Source organism: Pollachius pollachius (genome assembly GCF_949987615.1).
Source record: "Pollachius pollachius genome assembly, chromosome: 17".
In the NCBI taxonomy this organism is placed as follows: Eukaryota; Metazoa; Chordata; class Actinopteri; order Gadiformes; family Gadidae; genus Pollachius; species Pollachius pollachius.
In genome coordinates, this window is record NC_136950.1 from 18,301,689 (window position 1) to 18,324,726 (window position 23,038).

The 23,038-nt window shown below is 40.7% G+C and overlaps 1 protein-coding gene across 2 annotated transcripts; it reads left to right on the forward strand.

Annotated features, from left to right (window-relative positions):
• The first annotated feature begins 77 nt into the window (after window positions 1–77).
• Window positions 78–19,895, forward strand: LOC307088615 (tapasin-related protein-like). Of its 2 annotated transcripts, XM_079754562.1 has the most exons (6): window positions 78–465; window positions 1,809–2,126; window positions 2,237–2,503; window positions 2,726–3,034; window positions 3,233–3,324; window positions 3,703–4,624. In XM_079754562.1, exons 1-6 carry the CDS (start codon window positions 396–398, stop codon window positions 3,760–3,762), a joined length of 1,116 nt encoding a protein of 371 aa, XP_079610688.1. In that variant the 5' UTR covers window positions 78–395; the 3' UTR covers window positions 3,763–4,624. The 2 variants fall into 2 exon arrangements, with proteins under 2 accessions (XP_079610688.1, XP_079610689.1); XM_079754563.1 differs by lacking the exons at window positions 2,237–2,503; window positions 2,726–3,034; window positions 3,233–3,324; window positions 3,703–4,624 and adding exons at window positions 19,027–19,344; window positions 19,455–19,511; window positions 19,718–19,895.
• The last annotated feature ends 3,143 nt before the right edge of the window (window positions 19,896–23,038 follow it).

Below are 23,038 nucleotides of genomic sequence, written 5' to 3' on the forward strand. Positions count from 1 at the left end.
TAAATAATATAATTATAGCCTAATTATATATATAGGTTTTGGCATAAACATAACTAGGGTGCACTGTACTATCTGCGCACACCCTTTCTGAAGCCTCTCTCTCGCTCTCTCTCTCTCTCTCTGTCCCTCCCGCTCTCTCTTTCTCTCTCTCTCGTAGCGTTTTGTGGAGAACGTTAATTGTCTTAGAACACTCCCATTCAGAATGCATTGGTTTACATTTCGTTTTGTGTAACACGCAAAAAGTCGGACTATCGTGCTCGGGAACACGCTTCAATAGATTAACGTTCGTGCGCAGGAGCACGCAATGGCGTGATACCGGGTTGTATCGTTACACTTACTGGTTGAGCTGCTCTGCAGCCGACTGAGAGGCTCAAGAGTCAGAAAGGATCAACAAGATGAGAGAACTCAACAGAGTTCTGGTCCACACGGCCGTGTTTCTCATGGTGGAGGTCCTCGTTCAGGGAGGTAAGCTTGACTAAATGTATGAACTAATATGGAGAACGTTTAATTTCTTCGGATTATCTTAAAATCTAAGGGTAGAACCTGAACCCTTTTATCTTTTCCTAAAATGAATCCTGTGTTTATGCCGGTCTCTGCCAACCACTTCCACTCTGCTCCAAGGTAGAGATATTTTTGTAACGTTGAAGTGTCTTTTGTATATGAAGTCCTGACGAAGGGACACCGGTGGTGAGGTGTGTGTGGACGTGCGGAGCTCTGTCTGAGCAGCAGCAGTTGATGTCGGCGACCGAGAGAGAGTTAAGCTCCTCAGACAGTATGGCTATGATGCCGCGTTGTGTGCTGCATTTCATGACCAACATCGCTCATTATAACGCTCATACACAACAACGGTAGACTACAAAGGCTTACAGAGTTCCTTGGGTCGTAACCATGGGGATGAGACGCCGCTCATTTGGTGGGCAAATTGGTTGGCAGAGGCTTGCAAAACAGAACATTTGACTAATTTTCTTCTCTTAATTCATTAACAGTGATAAAATGGATTATATTACTATTTTGAGGATCATATTAGACATATTACCACGTTAAAAACAACAAAAAATTAATGGTGACGATTTTAGGTTAAATACCTCTTTTAGCAACAACAAATCACTGACACATTGTGTACAATATAACAGCTTTGCTGCTCATAACGTGTTATATTATGACTGGATACTACAGTTCATATTTTTGAACTGTAGTCATACAGAAAACATTGGGTAAATTCCACCAGAGGATTAACCTGCCTGATTACATTCAATAGCAGTCAATCATTCCAAGTATTTGTTTCATAAGGTTGACCTGCCGGTGGGTACTTTGAGATAGAAGGGAAAGTGAAAGTGGTTTGGTGTAAGTGAAAGTTTGTTCTATAGATCACATTGTTTACATGTAGTGACTAATACATAGCTATCACTATGACACTATGCTATAGCAGCGGCTCTGCTAGGACGCCGCGCAATCCTGTATTTCACGCCCGTGGGTATCAGATAATAAGCCTACCATCCGGCGGGGAAGAATAGGTGGCTCCAGCTCCAATTCAATTCCCCAATGGTTTTAGTAGTGCATGATTGTCTCTTGGGCTGGGCAGACCTTAGTTCTCTGAATCCTAATTTTTTTGGATGTTTACTTAGGTACTTAACTTTCCCACGTTTTGCATACACCATCAACCCAAACGTTTGGCTCTATTTCTTGTAGCGTTGAAGTTACTCATTTCCCTCACAAATACATATGCCTGCTCCAAAAAGTCAATCAAAAGTGTGTACTGTCGCCAACATCCAATCCTGTGAACCACGGTTTTACCCCCTGATCTCCAGACACCCAGGTGGGCTGTGTGTTTGGGGGGAGCTGTGTGCTGCCTTGCTGCTTCCAGACAAACAGGGATACGGTCCTCCACTGGGTCAAGAAGAATGGAAACGATGTTCACGTTCACTCCTACTACGATGACCAGGACCAACTGGGACACCAGGACCCTCTGTACAAGGGAAGGACCTCCCTGTTCCATGACCAGATCTCAGGGGGCAACGCATCCCTTGGTCTGGCCAGGGTGAACCTCCAGGACCAGGGCAGGTACCTGTGTTACGCCAGCACTTCACAGAACAACCAGGAGACCTTCATCAGCCTGACAGTGAGAGGTGAGCTCAAGTTCTATGGGATGTCATCCTATAAATAGATAAAAACGTTGTATTGAGCAAGCGGTAGCTGTTTGAGTTTCTTGTTTTAATTTGGTACAATATTGTTGCAGCTCCTGTTTCTAGAGTGGACATTGTGCTACTGAACAACACTGTCACCTGTAAGTCTGGAGGAATCTACCCAAGACCACAGCTCACCTGGTCCATCAGTCCTCGCCCGGCTACTGTCCTCCAGAACACAACCGAGGTCCATGAAGATGACCAGGGACTCTATGACATCAGCGGGTCCTTAAGGACTGTTAACAATGACACAGAATCGACCTACAGCTGCTCAGTCCAAAATGAACACAGTGCAAAGAAGGCCACGATGAGGCAACACCGTAAGTCTTTGAATATAAATCTTTTGATAGACAAAAGTCAGAAGTAAAGTGCCAACCTACAATGGCAGCCATTTAAAGAGGCCTGTCCCACTCGCTAATTGCAAACATGAGAGTACTGATTCAAATGAGTTTTGTGAAAGTATTGTGGTCTGCAACATCTACCCCATATTCACCGGAAAATGACAGAAAAGTTCAACCATTGACGGTCTTTGGTCAAATTAGGAAAAATTGCTCCCGGGAGTGAGGTGTTACTCCCTTGTAACGCCTCGGGGCTCGATGACATCACCTGGACCTTCAACCACGACCAGACCATCCTCAGAAGACAAGCAGGACAAGAGAAGGTGGTGGAACCAGAGTGGCAGCAGCGTGTAAGAGACCTGTCTGAATCAGGCAGCCTCCTGCTGTATGTGACCTCATCAGCCCAGAGTGAAGGGACGTACAGGTGCACTCTCAGGTACGCAGACGAAGAGGACGTAACCCACATTGAACTGAAGATCATTGAACAGAAGATACTGAAGGACCCTGTTGCAGGTAGGCTCAACAACAATTGTGTTTTCAACACTTTGCTGCTGCTTGGGCGGTATGGTAAGGGTGACCACTGGGCCAGTAACTGAGTAAGCCACCTTAGACATTGTGTTAAAATATTGTTAGCTAGGTTGTGTTTAATGCGAAGGTATTTGGATGTTTCCTGCTGTTATTGTTATAAGAACTTCTGTTTTTCTGTTTCAGAGAGGTTATATAGCCCACTGGGGGTCGGATTAGGAGTCGTGGGTTCAGTTATCCTTTTAATCATCGCCACCATTTTATATATAAAAAGAAAGGTAAAACAACTACTTACCCTTCATTTATTACATTGTTACTACACATTGTATCCATTGTAAATTAGTTGCAGACGTTGGTGAGTTTATTTCTGTGTCATTTATGAGTGATGTTCGACTGTGCGGTGTCACATATCTGATTGGCATGACGCTATTATTAACAGGGCCGCTGGACTGCGGGCAGAGGGGGGGCCCATGTGAATAAAAAAAAATATATGTGACCCCCCCCCCCCCCCCACACACACACACACACACTCTGCCCAGGGGGCTGGTAGGGGGAATTCGGGGGGCCCCCATCAGTACGTCTTGTATACAGGGCCCAGAATTTGGTTAATTCATATATTATTAAGATTATTAATATAACTTTGTTTTTCCTTTTAGGACAAAGAAACACAACCCTCTCCTCAGGAAGTCGTTCCTCTGTCTAGGGTAGAGGCTTAAACCTCCTGACTTCATGACCCATACCATCAGACACAACAGGGTCAGACTGGGTCGTAGGGGCCAGGATTCAACGTTTACAGACAGTTGTCAGACTGACGATTGGATGACAATCAGGGAGGCAACTTCCGCACTACAACAGAGACGTCCAAAGAGCACCCTTCCAGTAGTGCAGACATGTGTATCAGGATGAACAGAGTTGAAGGAGTTCTCTGATATATTTCTGCTTCATCAAACAGACATTGCTCACTGTGTATTTTATACATTTTCTACGTGGTGTTTTATTGATCGGAAGGAAAAACAACTTGAGCTGCTTTTTGTTGGAATTAAGGTAAAGGTTGCTCCTATGAGTATTCATTATCATTGTAATTTTTTTATTATAATGTAATAATAGCCAATTCAATTGTATATATTTTAGAGAACTATGTACTGTATATGCATGTAAATTATGTATTTTCGATTTGTTTTTATCATCACACTCATATGATATTTTTTGTGTAGATAGCGTGACGTGAAAAAATATCGTTTTTTCTAGCACGTTAGCATTTAGCCTCTACCGGAAATACACCGGATATGTAGGAATAACTTAGCCTCTAGCCCGATATATGACATTTTTCCAATCTATTTATTAATTTAGCGCCAGTGAAACAAGAAATACTGTGACTGTTCAAGCTTAACATTGGGATGAGGTTAAATATTGACTTTGTTAGGAGCCACAATGTCCAAAATTGTTAGCTTTTACGATAGCCACCTTTGGCTAGAGCGCGTGACGTCATCACCCTCTAGCCTCAACGGAAGACCAACTGTAAATATACAAAGCGGGTATGAAATTAAACTTTTGATTCAGACAAAAGTATAAATGATATCGAAAATCTGTACATAAATATTTGAAGATCAAAGTGTGTTGAATTTTGTAATGTTTGAATAAAGGTTAACGGTTAAAAACTGACCAAATTGGGAAGTCTGAAGTAGTCAGAGAATGGGCGGACGGTTTTGCAGTCCTCCCATTGACTTCCATGATAAAAAAAATAAAAATAAAAGTAGAATATCTTAAAAGGTTAAAATATTGTAGAAATCTAAATGGTAGTGCGCGATTTCAAGCTAATATGATTATTTTAACAGTGGAATGGTATAAATAATAAGAAAGAAAGAAAGAAAGAAGAAAGCCTAAGAACAGTCCTCAACTAATCACTGAATCAATGAACACTGATCAACAATCAGACCAATGTAACATATAAGCCAGCGCAGCTAGGATCTGCGGCTCCATAGCAACGGGGCTTCCCGCTTGAAGGTGTGTCTCCATAGCAACGGGGCTTCCCGCTTGAAGGTGTGGCTTAACCAATGAGGCGTTGGCTTGAGTAAGCCATACAGAGCTCAAGCAGGGCGTTCTAAGGGCTGGAAGGATCACAGTGATCAAACCACTCTTCTTAAAACACTTTGCTAGACTAGCCTTCAATGTCTAGTTTTTGTACTTTGGGTCTAATTTGTTTGAAAAGGTTATTATCTTATCTTTATTAATTCATTGTCTTCCATTTAGCAGTTTTGACTTTGATTTGGCTTAGAGGGTTTTGTTTTTATCACTCATATATATGAATGAATATTGTTACGTATTTTAAACACATAAAGCTACCCACACATAGCCACTAGGAAGTAGGATCGAACACATAAGCTGTAATTACCACACATAGCCACTAGGAAGCAGGACCCGACATTTTAAGCTGCAATAACTATTCCAGCCATAGAGGGCAGCACCTTTAGACAGGTAAGGAGGGCGAAACCAATACGTCATATAGGCCACGCCTACTCGGTATTAAATCAGGGCCTGAAGCCAACGAGATCAGAAACATCCGGCAGTCCATACTATGGAGTTAGGTACAGAGGCCTGCTGTTTGTCGCTCACACGCGTGTCCATACAATTCCCCTCCTTTTGCTTCATAGTTACCATACCGAAATACTTTAACAAATAAAGTGAGTTAAAAGCGATCCGGATTAGACTACTTTCTTCAAGAACGCAACAATATATACGCTATGTTAATATGCATTATCATTATTAAGCTTTTATAAAACGTGGCGCGTCATAAACAAATCAAACAAAATGTTTTTTTAATGACTTATGTTCAAAAATATTAAATGTTCTTACTCTAACCCCCCTAGTAGCAGTAGTTCTATAATATTTAATGTAAAGCAAGTGTTTTGCTGTTGTTAAAGAGGAAGTGAACACAAAACATCATCATTCATTATTTTTATGGTTCTGAACGTGGTTATTATGTACTAAAAATGACAATAGATTTAAACAGTTTCAATATGCATGTAGAACAAAAAACATCACAGACCAGCCCAGAGATTTCAAAGGGTCTATAACACGCTCCCTTCATTTAAACAGGCCCTTCAAACCCACCTAAAAACAGCACTGCTACAGAAACAACACTAAAAGTGCTTTGAAAAGAAACATTGTAATACAATAAAATGAAATAATGCAGTAAAAAAATATATTAAATATATATAGCTACGTAAAAGAAAAGTTAAAAAATGAAAGTGCAATGTATTTGAGTTTTAGCAAAAAGCTAAATCTCAAGGTGCATCTGCAAGCTGTTAACTGCTTTAAGCTTTCTAACCCAAGAGGTAAGCCTACAACATCTGCGGCAGTACACGTCATCACCCTTGTTTTACTGAGGCAAAATCACCACAAAGCAAACATACAATCTTTGTTTTCTAGGGGGTTCCAGTCTCTTGGCTCGGAGGATCTGTTGTTTCTCCCAAGAGGTACATTAATGGAAACAGACTTGTCTCACCTGGGATCTTCTCTTTAGGTGTAGTGGCTGGAGAAATCAAGCAAACAATTATAATTAATCAATATTTATGCATGATTCTTTATCGACGAGCGACGATGGTCTGAATCGTAATTAAGCCTATTAATTTTTGAGCCAGGTTGTTTTTTCTGGCAAAAACTGAGAGTTTTTAAGTTTGTAGGCTTCTCTGAATAGTTTCTGGCAGACCTATTTATGTTTCAAACAGACAAAATTATGTTCTTCTTAACCTTTCATCGGTCACTACATCTTCAAGGACAGCTAACATGAAGTCTTCTTTAGGAGACTTCAAGAAATAAATAGATAAACATCTGATGAGTCAAACAGTGCTATGCTTCAGGGTATGGTAATAAAGTTGGAAGGTTTTACCCTTAACACGGACAACTTCCTCAGTCTTGTCCATCCGTTCTCCCTCACAAGAAGGAATTGAGTTAATTCTGACGAGATCGTCCCTGAGGAAGCATTGTTCAAGTTCAGGAGACACAGACGGGTGATGGTCAAAGTACCGGATTGAGGGCTTTGGTTGCTTACTTTTTGTTGTTTTCTTTGGTTTGAATTTTATTCTCCTAAGAGTGAAAAGAGTTGTGTTAGTAATGGCTTTTTCTCAGTCATATATATAAAAACACAGTCCCACATCACTCATAAATTACCCAGAAATAACCTCACCAACTTTCGACAAAATCCCAGTTGATAAAATGTGTAGTAGACATATATTTACCTGATAATGAAGATTACGATCACGGGGATAACTAAGAGCATAACTACAACGATGACTTCTAATGCGACCAAAGGTCCCCCTGAAAAGAAAAAGAGAATTTGATTATTATTTATATAATAATAACAATAAAACAAATAATAATTATCATTATTATTAATAGTAGTAGTATAATAATAACAACTAGAAAATGCATTTCCTGCAGAAATTGCAGTGAGTGCTGTAGTGCAAAGTGAGTTTGAAAATATTTGTTAATAAAGCCACATTGATTAAGATATAAAGAAACGTTAAATGGCTTAAATCAAGTGAAGGGATTTGAACAAACGTTCAAAAGTCTAAATGGAGTAAACAATGTAAACATGCACACCATTAAAGAAAATGCAAATGGTTGGAAACAAATAAAGTGACAGCTGAATGAAAGGGCAAAGCATTGCTAAAAATGCAGAAATGTAAAATGAATTGAACTGAAGAACCTGAAAGGTCAAATGCATTGCCCTGCACTGCTGGTGTGTGTGTGTGTGTGTGTGTGTGTGTGTGTGTGTGTGTGTGTCTTTAAGAGAATAGCGAGCCCGTGAGTGTTTAAAAATAGCCCAATAGAGCGGGGAAAACCGCCCAATCTGGCAACACTGCCTGAACGTCCTCCAAAAGTAGCCCAATCTGGCGGGAAAAAGCACCCAATCTGGCAACACTACCGAACGTCATCACGCTCCAGCATCAACGCAAATCATGAGACCAACTGAAAACGAAGCCGGTATGAAACTAAAACCAGGGACGCGGGAAGTGGGGGTGCTTAGGGTGCTGCAGCACCCCCCCCCCCTGGCGGCCCATGGCTGTAACTGCAGGTGAGAAAGTTTTCTGAACAAATCAATACTTTTTTTTTTTTATATATAGAGTATAGTTTAATCATACAACATGATTTTTCATTAAATTATTGACATCCACCCTTTTTATGATATTTATCATATTATCATTTCATTTTATTTAGAACATTGTCTGTGTAGGCTAACGTAACGTAGGCTATGACGCACAACGCAGAACAATGCTATGCGCGGCGGGAAAATTCAAAAAGTCAAGCTTGTTACAAGTGCAACATGTCGCAGAAAAGATGTATTTCAGATTTTTTTGGCCCGAAGAAGGTAAAACTTCATCAAATCACCAGCCGGTCATCCGATTCCCTGTCAGCAACCCGCTGTCTCCCCAGCACCCCTGAGGAAGAGAGTTCATGTTCACAGACGCTATTGCTGCAAGACGGCGCCGGCAACAATGGTGCTATTGCTAACCCCCGCCCTCCGGTCGAGCCTAATATCGACTGCGCCGGCAACAATGATGCTAACCCCCCTCCGGTCGATCCTAATATCTTGGCTTTGGCTAACGTGCAACTGCCGGCAGTCGCAGCAACTAGTTATTCTGTTGGTGAAGAGCCCTGCAGGCCAAAGGAGTTTCACTTCCCAGCCAGGCGATCGGCAAGTGAGAACTTTAGCCGGTCATTTAAGGTAGGTTGGTTTGGCCAGTGGACGTGGCTACACCACGTGGGGGAAACCGACACCGCGTTATGCTTCGTGTGCTGCTCTGCAATAGAGAAAAAGCTTGTCAGGGCAGACGGGATAATTAATGCTGGCAACTTCATTAAAGGAGGGTTTGGCAATTGGCGGAAGGCAGGTGAAAAGTTTATAACAATAACCTGAATCCTTGTTATAGCGCTGTGTATAATCCAACAGCTTGTCGGCATGTTGTTAGTGTGTGAAATTCAGCACAGTATCAGCCGAGTTTACTCTCATTTCCACATTGTTTACTTGCTAACGTTTGTGAATAACAGTGGCTAGTTGGCAGAGTTAGTCTTTTTACAGTGAGTGTTTATCAGAGCGGAGCCCTGAATGTGACGTCACCCGTCATCTCGTCTCTGTAAACAATGGATGTTGAGCAGGATTTATTATGACGTCATTATATATAGCCTCTCTCTCAGCACCGCCCCCCCCCCGGACTGACTTCCCGCGTCCCTGGCCCTGCCCCAACATTGCATCAGACGTTAAACTCAGCTAGAATCGCCGCCCACCGGAAAGACTACAGAAACAATAGGTAGTTAATTTGACAATCACATTATTAAAAAATAGACTCGGAGCAATGATTTACAAACTATAGGTCACCGCCCCGCCTGCCCATATGGACGGCACGCGCCTGGTATAGAGCAATGAGTGGGCTAAAGTCAGTCACACCTCGAATTTCTTGGAGTTTAGACATATAAGTTTCTCTTTCACTCATATTATTATGATAAAACGTGGCTGTTTGTGCTATTTTTTAATCATGCGTTGACATGGGAACATAGCTGTATACTGAGTCAGACACCTGCTGCTATAGATATGTATTTAACCAAGACCTCAGAATTTATTCCCAGTCTGACCCAGAAAGAAGGAGTTTAACAGAATGTAACAGTGTGTCATGTCCTTTAATTAGTTTAGTAATTTGGTTATTGGTTTAGAGCCTCGACTACATTGAGACACCTTGTAATTTTGTTTTGAGGAGGGCTGTCAAACCAAAACCTTTAGGGTCTATATTGCGAGAATAGGTTACCGTTACTTGGCCCCTGCCAAACGTAGAATGCAATTTCCTACTTAAAATATTTTAATCTGTAACATAGAAGCCAATATATTCAGTAAGCTCGAAAGGCAATTGTAATACAAACAAAATATAGGCTAAGTAACACCAAGCTAACAAGTTCTAGTTGAATTCCAACAAGGTCCACAGTCCACAGAGAGAGGCAGAGAGACAGTTGACATGGAAGGGGGAGGGAGAGAGACTGGAAGAGTTTTTGGAAAGGATCATGCCATTTAAGAGAAGTTCTCTGAAAAGGGTATCTTTTCGCCATCTTTCTCTCTTGTTCAGATGTTGGGAACCACATAAAAAATGCACATTAGATGTTCTTGTTCATTTTGATACCCTGGCCGTAATTGTAAGTTAAGCATTGAGCAGTGCATGTTCTGATTAGTAAATTCGTTTTTTTTCGCTGACCAGAGTGTCGCTTGTTAGGGTTAAGTCCAGGGCTGTACGCTTACTTTTTAAAGTGGTAGCACTGGTGCTAGCAAGCAAAAAAAATTCATTAGCACAAAATAGTTTTGGTAGCTCACAGACTATAGTCAAAATAAATATTTTATTCAGATATAACTATATGAACAGAATAGGACATATATTCAAAAGTAACACAATATGAACAAATTTAACAACAGTAAAGTGACAATGAACATATTAAATAGTAAAGTGACTATGCGAGCCATTTTTTCAGCAGCCAGAATTGGTGAACACATTCAACAAAATAAAGTAATTATTACAAATTTAACCAGCACGGTTAACCTTGTTTTTTGCGAAGAAAAGCCTCCCGGCAAGCGATGTGCCGCTTTGACAAGTTGTGCTTAGTGACGTTGTTCCTCTTGAAAATAGTGTTCCCTGTAATGTAGGGTGTCTTCCCAGATGTCCTTTCCCCTGCCTCGAGGCAATATTTACAAAACATAGACTTCTTGGGCTGGTCGTAGACCAGCCAATTGAAAGTTTTTAACCACTGGGGGTTAAACCTGTACGTTTTCCTGACGGAGTCATGGGTGGAGTCGGCTTCGTCCGAAGGAGCCGGTTCCGTGCATGTGGTCGCCGAGTCAATCTCTTCCATACGTGGATTTTTTTTTCCAAGTTTCCATCTTTATTTAATGAAGAAGAGAGAGAGAGAGAGAGAGAGAGGGAGAGAGGGAGGGAGGGAGGGAGAGAGGGAGAGAGATATTCCTGGCTCTGGGAGAATTCCCTACCGCATCGAGGAAGGGTAGGGCCTTTCATGCGGAACTCCACCATCAACTCCTTTGTCTGCAGACTCTACAGGCAAGAGTCGGAAAGGATTAACAAGATGACAGAACAGTGTTCTGTCCAGAACAGTGTTCTGATCCGAACAGCCGTGTTTCTTATGCTGGAGGTCCTCATTCAGGGAGGTAAGCTTGACTAAATATATTAACTAATATGAACAACGTTTCCTTTTTATTTATTTTTATGTAGGATCATTTTGAAATCTAAAGGTGAAAAGGTAAAGGTAAATCTAGACTTGGTGTTATGTCTCATATGATCGGTGACATAGTAATGTATGCCATTTTGTCATTACTAATATAACAATAATGTTTTTCCATTCTGCCAACGCCCTTGTGAACGATCCACTCTGCTCTGAACGCAGGCGAGGGTGTGTGGATGTGTGGAGCTCTGTCTGAGCCAGTGTTGCCAAAACAAAACCTCAAGAAGTCGCTATAGAGCGCAGTGTGGTTTCTGATGTAAAAATCCCATTTATTTGCTCCGTATAGGTTTTGATTAAAAGTCATAATGTTGTAAGTAACCATCCAAAGTACACGTACCACGCGCTCTTATATTGTGAATCGATGGTATGTGCTCCTGCAGAAGCCACAAGTTAAATACGTAGACATCTAGTGTTAAATCAAGTGAAAAAGCCGCGAAAGTCAAGTGGGCGATGCCGCTGAACTCGATCAATACCATCCTAGCGATCCGAGCAACCAGGATTTAGATTAATTGAAAGTTAGTTTTAGAGGAAATGAGCTCTACATGTTGAAAAATATGTTGATATAGAATATATATGATCCGGCAGTCCATACTATGGAGTTAGGTACAGAGGCCTGCTGTTTGTCGCTCACACGCGTGTCCATACAATTCCCCTCCTTTTGCTTCATAGTTACCATACCGAAATACTTTAACAAATAAAGTGAGTTAAAAGCGATCCGGATTAGACTACTTTCTTCAAGAACGCAACAATATATACGCTATGTTAATATGCATTATCATTATTAAGCTTTTATAAAACGTGGCGCGTCATAAACAAATCAAACAAAATGTTTTTTTAATGACTTATGTTCAAAAATATTAAATGTTCTTACTCTAACCCCCCTAGTAGCAGTAGTTCTATAATATTTAATGTAAAGCAAGTGTTTTGCTGTTGTTAAAGAGGAAGTGAACACAAAACATCATCATTCATTATTTTTATGGTTCTGAACGTGGTTATTATGTACTAAAAATGACAATAGATTTAAACAGTTTCAATATGCATGTAGAACAAAAAACATCACAGACCAGCCCAGAGATTTCAAAGGGTCTATAACACGCTCCCTTCATTTAAACAGGCCCTTCAAACCCACCTAAAAACAGCACTGCTACAGAAACAACACTAAAAGTGCTTTGAAAAGAAACATTGTAATACAATAAAATGAAATAATGCAGTAAAAAAATATATTAAATATATATAGCTACGTAAAAGAAAAGTTAAAAAATGAAAGTGCAATGTATTTGAGTTTTAGCAAAAAGCTAAATCTCAAGGTGCATCTGCAAGCTGTTAACTGCTTTAAGCTTTCTAACCCAAGAGGTAAGCCTACAACATCTGCGGCAGTACACGTCATCACCCTTGTTTTACTGAGGCAAAATCACCACAAAGCAAACATACAATCTTTGTTTTCTAGGGGGTTCCAGTCTCTTGGCTCGGAGGATCTGTTGTTTCTCCCAAGAGGTACATTAATGGAAACAGACTTGTCTCACCTGGGATCTTCTCTTTAGGTGTAGTGGCTGGAGAAATCAAGCAAACAATTATAATTAATCAATATTTATGCATGATTCTTTATCGACGAGCGACGATGGTCTGAATCGTAATTAAGCCTATTAATTTTTGAGCCAGGTTGTTTTTTCTGGCAAAAACTGAGAGTTTTTAAGTTTGTAGGCTTCTCTGAATAGTTTCTGGCAGACCTATTTATGTTTCAAACAGACAAAATTATGTTCTTCTTAACCTTTCATCGGTCACTACATCTTCAAGGACAGCTAACATGAAGTCTTCTTTAGGAGACTTCAAGAAATAAATAGATAAACATCTGATGAGTCAAACAGTGCTATGCTTCAGGGTATGGTAATAAAGTTGGAAGGTTTTACCCTTAACACGGACAACTTCCTCAGTCTTGTCCATCCGTTCTCCCTCACAAGAAGGAATTGAGTTAATTCTGACGAGATCGTCCCTGAGGAAGCATTGTTCAAGTTCAGGAGACACAGACGGGTGATGGTCAAAGTACCGGATTGAGGGCTTTGGTTGCTTACTTTTTGTTGTTTTCTTTGGTTTGAATTTTATTCTCCTAAGAGTGAAAAGAGTTGTGTTAGTAATGGCTTTTTCTCAGTCATATATATAAAAACACAGTCCCACATCACTCATAAATTACCCAGAAATAACCTCACCAACTTTCGACAAAATCCCAGTTGATAAAATGTGTAGTAGACATATATTTACCTGATAATGAAGATTACGATCACGGGGATAACTAAGAGCATAACTACAACGATGACTTCTAATGCGACCAAAGGTCCCCCTGAAAAGAAAAAGAGAATTTGATTATTATTTATATAATAATAACAATAAAACAAATAATAATTATCATTATTATTAATAGTAGTAGTATAATAATAACAACTAGAAAATGCATTTCCTGCAGAAATTGCAGTGAGTGCTGTAGTGCAAAGTGAGTTTGAAAATATTTGTTAATAAAGCCACATTGATTAAGATATAAAGAAACGTTAAATGGCTTAAATCAAGTGAAGGGATTTGAACAAACGTTCAAAAGTCTAAATGGAGTAAACAATGTAAACATGCACACCATTAAAGAAAATGCAAATGGTTGGAAACAAATAAAGTGACAGCTGAATGAAAGGGCAAAGCATTGCTAAAAATGCAGAAATGTAAAATGAATTGAACTGAAGAACCTGAAAGGTCAAATGCATTGCCCTGCACTGCTGGTGTGTGTGTGTGTGTGTGTGTGTGTGTGTGTGTGTGTGTGTGTCTTTAAGAGAATAGCGAGCCCGTGAGTGTTTAAAAATAGCCCAATAGAGCGGGGAAAACCGCCCAATCTGGCAACACTGCCTGAACGTCCTCCAAAAGTAGCCCAATCTGGCGGGAAAAAGCACCCAATCTGGCAACACTACCGAACGTCATCACGCTCCAGCATCAACGCAAATCATGAGACCAACTGAAAACGAAGCCGGTATGAAACTAAAACCAGGGACGCGGGAAGTGGGGGTGCTTAGGGTGCTGCAGCACCCCCCCCCCTGGCGGCCCATGGCTGTAACTGCAGGTGAGAAAGTTTTCTGAACAAATCAATACTTTTTTTTTTTTATATATAGAGTATAGTTTAATCATACAACATGATTTTTCATTAAATTATTGACATCCACCCTTTTTATGATATTTATCATATTATCATTTCATTTTATTTAGAACATTGTCTGTGTAGGCTAACGTAACGTAGGCTATGACGCACAACGCAGAACAATGCTATGCGCGGCGGGAAAATTCAAAAAGTCAAGCTTGTTACAAGTGCAACATGTCGCAGAAAAGATGTATTTCAGATTTTTTTGGCCCGAAGAAGGTAAAACTTCATCAAATCACCAGCCGGTCATCCGATTCCCTGTCAGCAACCCGCTGTCTCCCCAGCACCCCTGAGGAAGAGAGTTCATGTTCACAGACGCTATTGCTGCAAGACGGCGCCGGCAACAATGGTGCTATTGCTATCCCCCGCCCTCCGGTCGAGCCTAATATCGACTGCGCCGGCAACAATTATGCTAACCCCCCTCCGGTCGATCCTAATATCTTGGCTTTGGCTAACGTGCAACTGCCGGCAGTCGCAGCAACTAGTTATTCTGTTGGTGAAGAGCCCTGCCGGCCAAAGGAGTTTCACTTCCCAGCCAGCCGATCGGCAAGTGAGAACTTTAGCCGGTCATTTAAGGTAGGTTGGTTTGGCCAGTGGACGTGGCTACACCACGTGGGGGAAACCGACACCGCGTTATGCTTCGTGTGCTGCTCTGCAATAGAGAAAAAGCTTGTCAGGGCAGACGGGATAATTAATGCTGGCAACTTCATTAAAGGAGGGTTTGGCAATTGGCGGAAGGCAGGTGAAAAGTTTCGGGAGCATGAAAAATCTCGTTTCCATATAGAAGCCATAAACAAGCTGGCGGCATTGAAAAGGACCCCAATTAATGCGTTTATGTCACAAGCAGTAGCTAAGGAGCATATGACTGCGCAGACTGTTTTGGACAGACTGGTTGGCAAAAAAGGAGCAAAGACAGACGGTTCACTTGACGGAGAAACCGTCACTTTCCTCATATCAAACAACTCGTAACTCTGGATGAAAATTAAGGCTTTCTTTTATTGTCACTTTCCTTTGTAAACCTTTATAAATAACCTGAATCCTTGTTATAGCGCTGTGTATAATCCAACAGCTTGTCGGCATGTTGTTAGTGTGTGAAATTCAGCACAGTATCAGCCGAGTTTACTCTCATTTCCACATTGTTTACTTGCTAACGTTTGTGAATAACAGTGGCTAGTTGGCAGAGTTAGTCTTTTTACAGTGAGTGTTTATCAGAGCGGAGCCCTGAATGTGACGTCACCCGTCATCTCGTCTCTGTAAACAATGGATGTTGCGCAGGATTTATTATGACGTCATTATATATAGCCTCTCTCTCAGCACCCCCCCCCCCCCCCCGGACTGACTTCCCGCGTCCCTGGCCCTGCCCCAACATTGCATCAGACGTTAAACTCAGCTAGAATCGCCGCCCACCGGAAAGACTACAGAAACAATAGGTAGTTAATTTGACAATCACATTATTAAAAAATAGACTCGGAGCAATGATTTACAAACTATAGGTCACCGCCCCGCCTGCCCATATGGACGGCACGCGCCTGGTATAGAGCAATGAGTGGGCTAAAGTCAGTCACACCTCGAATTTCTTGGAGTTTAGACATATAAGTTTCTCTTTCACTCATATTATTATGATAAAACGTGGCTGTTTGTGCTATTTTTTAATCATGCGTTGACATGGGAACATAGCTGTATACTGAGTCAGACACCTGCTGCTATAGATATGTATTTAACCAAGACCTCAGAATTTATTCCCAGTCTTACCCAGAAAGAAGGAGTTTAACAGAATGTAACAGTGTGTCATGTCCTTTAATTAGTTTAGTAATTTGGTTATTGGTTTAGAGCCTCGACTACATTGAGACACCTTGTAATTTTGTTTTGAGGAGGGCTGTCAAACCAAAACCTTTAGGGTCTATATTGCGAGAATAGGTTACCGTTACTTGGCCCCTGCCAAACGTAGAATGCAATTTCCTACTTAAAATATTTTAATCTGTAACATAGAAGCCAATATATTCAGTAAGCTCGAAAGGCAATTGTAATACAAACAAAATATAGGCTAAGTAACACCAAGCTAACAAGTTCTAGTTGAATTCCAACAAGGTCCACAGTCCACAGAGAGAGGCAGAGAGACAGTTGACATGGAAGGGGGAGGGAGAGAGACTGGAAGAGTTTTTGGAAAGGATCATGCCATTTAAGAGAAGTTCTCTGAAAAGGGTATCTTTTCGCCATCTTTCTCTCTTGTTCAGATGTTGGGAACCACATAAAAAATGCACATTAGATATTCTTGTTCATTTTGATACCCTGGCCGTAATTGTAAGTTAAGCATTGAGCAGTGCATGTTCTGATTAGTAAATTCGTTTTTTTTCGCTGACCAGAGTGTCGCTTGTTAGGGTTAAGTCCAGGGCTGTACGCTTACTTTTTAAAGTGGTAGCACTGCTGCTAGCAAGCAAAAAAAATTCATTAGCACAAAATAGTTTTGGTAGCTCACAGACTATAGTCAAAATAAATATTTTATTCAGATATAACTATATGAACAGAATAGGACATATATTCAAAAGTAACACAATATGAACAAATTTAACAACAGTAAAGTGACAATGAACATATTAAATAGTAAAGTGACTATGCAAGCCATTTTTTCAGCAGCCAGAATTGGTGAACACATTCAACAAAATTAAGTAATTATTACAAATTTAACCAGCACGGTTAACCTTGTTTTTTGCGAAGAAAAGCCTCCCGGCAAGCGATGTGCCGCTTTGACAAGTTGTGCTTAGTGACGTTGTTCCTCTTGAAAATAGTGTTCCCTGTAATGTAGGGTGTCTTCCCAGATGTCCTTTCCCCTGCCTCGAGGCAATATTTACAAAACATAGACTTCTTGGGCTGGTCGTAGACCAGCCAATTGAAAGTTTTTAACCACTGGGGGTTAAACCTGTACGTTTTCCTGACGGAGTCATGGGTGGAGTCGGCTTCGTCCGAAGGAGCCGGTTCCGTGCATGTGGTCGCCGAGTCAATCTCTTCCATACGTGGATTTTTTTTTCCAAGTTTACATCTTTATTTAATGAAGAAGAGAGAGAGAGAGAGAGAGAGAGAGGGAGAGAGAGAGGGAGAGAGGGAGGGAGGGAGGGAGAGAGGGAGAGAGATATTCCTGGCTCTGGGAGAATTCCCTACCGCATGGAGGAAGGGTAGGGCCTTTCATGCGGAACTCCACCATCAACTCCTTTGTCTGCAGACTCTACAGGCAAGAGTCGGAAAGGATTAACAAGATGACAGAACAGTGTTCTGTCCAGAACAGTGTTCTGATCCGAACAGCCGTGTTTCTTATGCTGGAGGTCCTCATTCAGGGAGGTAAGCTTGACTAAATATATTAACTAATATGAACAACGTTTCCTTTTTATTTATTTTTATGTAGGATCATTTTGAAATCTAAAGGTGAAAAGGTAAAGGTAAATCTAGACTTGGTGTTATGTCTCATATGATCGGTGACATAGTAATGTATGCCATTTTGTCATTACTAATATAACAATAATGTTTTTCCATTCTGCCAACGCCCTTGTGAACGATCCACTCTGCTCTGAACGCAGGCGAGGGTGTGTGGATGTGTGGAGCTCTGTCTGAGCCAGTGTTGCCAAAACAAAACCTCAAGAAGTCGCTATAGAGCGCAGTGTGGTTTCTGATGTAAAAATCCCATTTATTTGCTCCGTATAGGTTTTGATTAAAAGTCATAATGTTGTAAGTAACCATCCAAAGTACACGTACCACGCGCTCTTATATTGTGAATCGATGGTATGTGCTCCTGCAGAAGCCACAAGTTAAATATGTAGACATCTAGTGTTAAATCAAGTGAAAAAGCCGCGAAAGTCAAGTGGGCGATGCCGCTGAACTCGATCAATACCATCCTAGCGATCCAAGCAACCAGGATTTAGATTCATTGAAAGTTAGTTTTAGAGGAAATGAGCTCTACATGTTGAAAAATATGTTGATATAGAATATATATGATAAAAAATAGGGTTAGACTTAAATAAAACCCTAACCCTATGATATAGCACTAGAAGGACTTTCTCAGTCCTTTTGGTAGTTTTAAAGCTAGGAATACATAATGTTGAATGAATACGTAACTGGAATGCGAGACTGTATTCACATGCATTACAAACGAGTAACGTTATTACGCGGTGATTGCAGTCAGGAACACAGGAACGTACCATGTCGATGACAGCGCTATACACTTTATGAAACACTGTACATACACACAAAATATGCTATGGCAGCGGCGCTGAAAGGTCAAAGTTTTGTGCCCGTGAGAACGCTGCATATCAGACTAATCAGACCATAGGCCATCCGGTGGATGAGATAGATGGGTACATTTGACAATTCTTCATAGATTGTATTTCTGTACTTGGTTCCCTAATGGAAAAAAATATTATGATTCTTAAGTTGCTTTAATTTTTGCATATTATTTATTAAAAAGTAATGGACAGGGGGTTCACCCCTCAATATGGATCAAACCTATGTGCTTTAAAAGGTTATTGACCAGGTGCTGTTTAACCTCGAGACACCCAGGTGGGCTGTGTGTTTGGGGGGAGCTGTGTGCTGCCTTGCCGCTTCCAGCCAAACAGGGATACGCTCTTCCACTGGGTCAAGATGAATGGGAAGAACGTTCAGGTCCACTCCTACTACGATGACCAGGACCAACTGGAATATCAGGACCCTCTCTACGAGGGAAGGACCTCCCTGTTCCATGACCAGATCTCAGGGGGCAACGCATCCCTTGGTCTGTCCAGGGTGAACCCCCTGGACCAGGGCAGGTACCTGTGTTACACCAGCACCACTGATTACAACCAGGAGACCTTCGTCATCCTGACAGTGAGAGGTGAGCTCAAGTCCTGTTTTTATAGGATGTCATATTTTTAGAATAAAATAAAATATTGAGCAAAGAACTCTTTGAGTTTCTTTCTTTAATGTGGTGTCATGTTGTTGCAGCTCCTGATCCACCTGCTGCTACAGTGTACATTGCGCTAGAGAACAACAGTGTCACCTGTAAGTCTGAAGGACTTCTTTACGGAACCATGTTCACTGGGCAGGGAACTGATAAGCCACCTTAGACATTGGGTGTAAAACCTTGTTATCTAGGTCATGTTTAATGAGAAGGCATTAGGATGTGTCTTTCTTTCATTATTATTATTATTTGTTATTATTCTCATTCTTATCAAATAAATAATAAACATTTCCTTTTTCTGTTTCAGGGGGATCATATAGCATACTTTGGATCAAATTAGCAGTATTTATTTTATTTTTTTAAATTTCCTCATCTGTTTACGTATAAAAAAAAGCAATTGTTTTGATAATTTCTTGTATAATTTTATTAATAATTTTTGCCAACATTTATTTCATCGTTTTTAATATCAGGTTTTTTTTATTGTCATGAAGCTATTATTAAAGAAAAGTGAAAAAAATTCCAAAGGTGCAATGGTATAATCCGGAGAATGAATCCAATAAATCTAGAGTCCACAAACGGCCAGACAGGCAAGATCAAACACGAGGGAGATCAAACATGAGCTATCAGGGCTGAAATCTGATTACATATAAATCAGGTTACAAGCAGTCAGAGTCCAAAGGGTGATTTAACACAGGTATGGCAAAACCAAGGGGAAGAGGAGGACGAGAACGAGTGGGAAAACGAGAATGAGGGGATGCGACAGAGTGAAGGGATGCTCTTTGGAGCAGAACAAACAACCAGCATTGGAATGATGCTGGGGGAGGAAATATAAGAAACATTTGTGAGGGGAAGCAATGACAATCCTGCAGGTATTCAATTCATTTGTAACACACGGCCCTAACCTTAACACACGACCCTTAACCCTAACAAGCGACACTCTGGTCAGCGAAAAAAAACTATTAACTTGTGCCAAATAGATATTTTAGTTACAATCAACATATATTATTGAAGGGTTAGGTAATGACTAGTTTTCTATTTATTATGGCACCTTATTATAAAGTGTTACCCAATAGTTTAGTCTATTACTTGGCAGCCTTAATAAAACAAAGTAGTTCCTCCAGGTAGTCAAACTTAGGAAAGCATTTCAGATGGTGCAATGGTAATAAAACCAGAGTGCACAAACGGTCGGACAGGTAAAATAAAACACCTTGGAGATCAAACACGAAGATATCAGGGCTGTAGGGAGCGGTGGACACACTGGGGTGCAGAGACCATCTAGAAAGGGAGCGGACGAGCCAGGGAGGTTGTATGCAGTCAGAGTCTGATAAGTACTTTAATACAGGTATGGGAAAGCCAAGGGGAAGGGAGTAGAAGGATATCTAGTGGGAAAAAACTGGAATGAGGGGATGTGACAAAGAGTGGAGGGACGTGACATTCAAAAAGCACACAATAATAAGTTCTAACCTATTCAAATGAATGAATCGTGAATTAGCTGCTTGATAAGTTATTACATTTACAGTATATAAGAATGACATGAACAACTCTACATTAGTTTTTTGTTTTTTCGAGGCTGAAATGCTGCCTGGTGTTCAGCATGTCTCCTGCAGGCCTCCATGTAGCGTCCCGCTGTAAGCCAAATCCACCAAGCTTTGAAAACGTCGCAACAGCGCCCCCAAGTGACTCGGCTGAGTAACACATTTCCTGGGATACCGTTTCATCCATCTATTTTCAGCGCTGCATCTGTCACAAGTCCCTGATGAAACATCACATTAGGACAGTAGAGTGGTTATTTAATACAGAATGTTATTTCTGGTTTGGTCTCTTCACTATGCCTTGTGTTAAAAGTCACCGCTCACAAGGGATAAGGCAATGGTACATCGTCTGGCTTGGTTTAAAACCTGTGTCAAGGCAACAGGTGTGCAGCCTCACCCAGCCACAGAGTCAATCAGTCTGACCCGGGCCAGCTGCTTAAACCAGCCACCATCCACACACTCAACGGATACATTGGTGTCTCCTCAATTAAGGTTTCTTTATTCTTAAGATTTGTTTTTGAAGGTTTTATCTTTTTTATTGTAGAGTGAGACAGACAGGAAGGTATGGGAGAGAGGGGGGAAGACATGCAGTCATGGGCCACAGGCAGGAATCGAACTGCGCAGATTTGTAATGTTGTCCCCATTAAGTTAATGGTGACCACATCAAATTAAAGGGATGACATCATGCCACCAGGTGTGATGTGATTAGCCATGACAAGCCATTTGAAATCTGCCTTTTCCTGTTTTTTAGTGACAACATTGGGTTGACACTCCCACTTGTGATGTCACTAAAACAGAACAACGGCAGATTTTCAAAAGGCTTGTAGTAGCTAATCACACTCACACCTGGTGGCGTAATATCACTGCATTAAATAAATAAATATAGTTTGCTTGTCGTCTCAAATCTCACTGCAGTTTTTGTGTTATTTCCTTCTGAGCAAAAATCCCTTTCAATTAAATTTCTTTCACTAAATCAATAAACATTAAACTGTATCAATACATCTACAATAGAAAAATGCTGTGAAATATATATAGTCTATCAATAGTCCAGAATGGAATTCCTCTATTATTATTTATTGACCAGACCCTATAAACTTCTCACCTATACTGACTAGCTTTGTTACACACACAGCATACATTAACAATAATTATTCAACATGCCCCTCCATTCAGAACCGATAATATAAAATTTTCCCTCATTGTTTGAACCCCAATTAAATTTATTGTACACTTGAAATACCTCTGACCACACAACCAATTGAAACATCATATCACCAAACTTATTTGTTTGAATGTAATATAACAAACCACTTACTGCTTTTACATGATCACTTTATTTTGATCAAATTGTATTTTTCTTAAATATTGCCAATTAGTTATATTCCTAACCTCATTTTAATAATTAAGTGATCCAAAGCTCGTATTCTTAATCCCAAGCCAATAAAAAGTCATAAACTGGCAGCTATGAGGTCTAATCAGTCCAGTTAAAGGCTGATGTGTCCTGGTCCTGTCAGCAGACCAACAACAAGTACAGCTGAGCGAGGAAGACAATGACGGCACTGGGCAGTGTTGTGGTTCAGACGGTCGTTTTACTGACGGGGCTGGTCGTCGCTCAGGGAGGTAAGCTGGACCGGATATAAACCGTCTCTCTGGCAAACCTAATATCAAGAGTTCTTCTATGTTTGGTTTGTTATGCTTGATATTTGGAGCAGCACCAGAACACAAACGGACTAATCTTTTTTGTTCAAATATAACCTTTAGGTTTCACTTACAATGATAATGATAATTATAATGATATGAGACTTTGAGTTCCGACTGGAATCACTTGATTCCGCTTTTAATATTTTTACTTCATTTCAAACTTTTCTCATACAGAAACCAAAGCTCTCTAAAGACGAACCCAGGTTTTCAGATTGGTCAGGTGATGTGAGAGAAGGTGAGAGACAAAAGCACACCGGGAAAGATAAAGACATTATGTTGAAAAATGTGTGTTACTGAACAAAAAATAAACTCAAAAAGGCTCAGACAACCTAAGTCTGTTGTCTGGATAAGTTTAGAGGACTTAGGGCCCTATTTTAACAGTCTGAAACGCAAGT

Bases quoted from the DNA above. Each gene is read 5' to 3' on its own strand.
- LOC307088615 (XM_079754562.1), top strand. From the start codon at position 396: ATGAGAGAACTCAACAGAGTTCTGGTCCACACGGCCGTGTTTCTCATG. The intron at 2,127-2,236 runs GTGAGCTCAAGT...ATATTGTTGCAG, and splicing joins CATCAGCCTGACAGTGAGAG to CTCCTGTTTCTAGAGTGGAC. The intron at 2,504-2,725 runs GTAAGTCTTTGA...TGGTCAAATTAG, and splicing joins GGCCACGATGAGGCAACACC to GAAAAATTGCTCCCGGGAGT.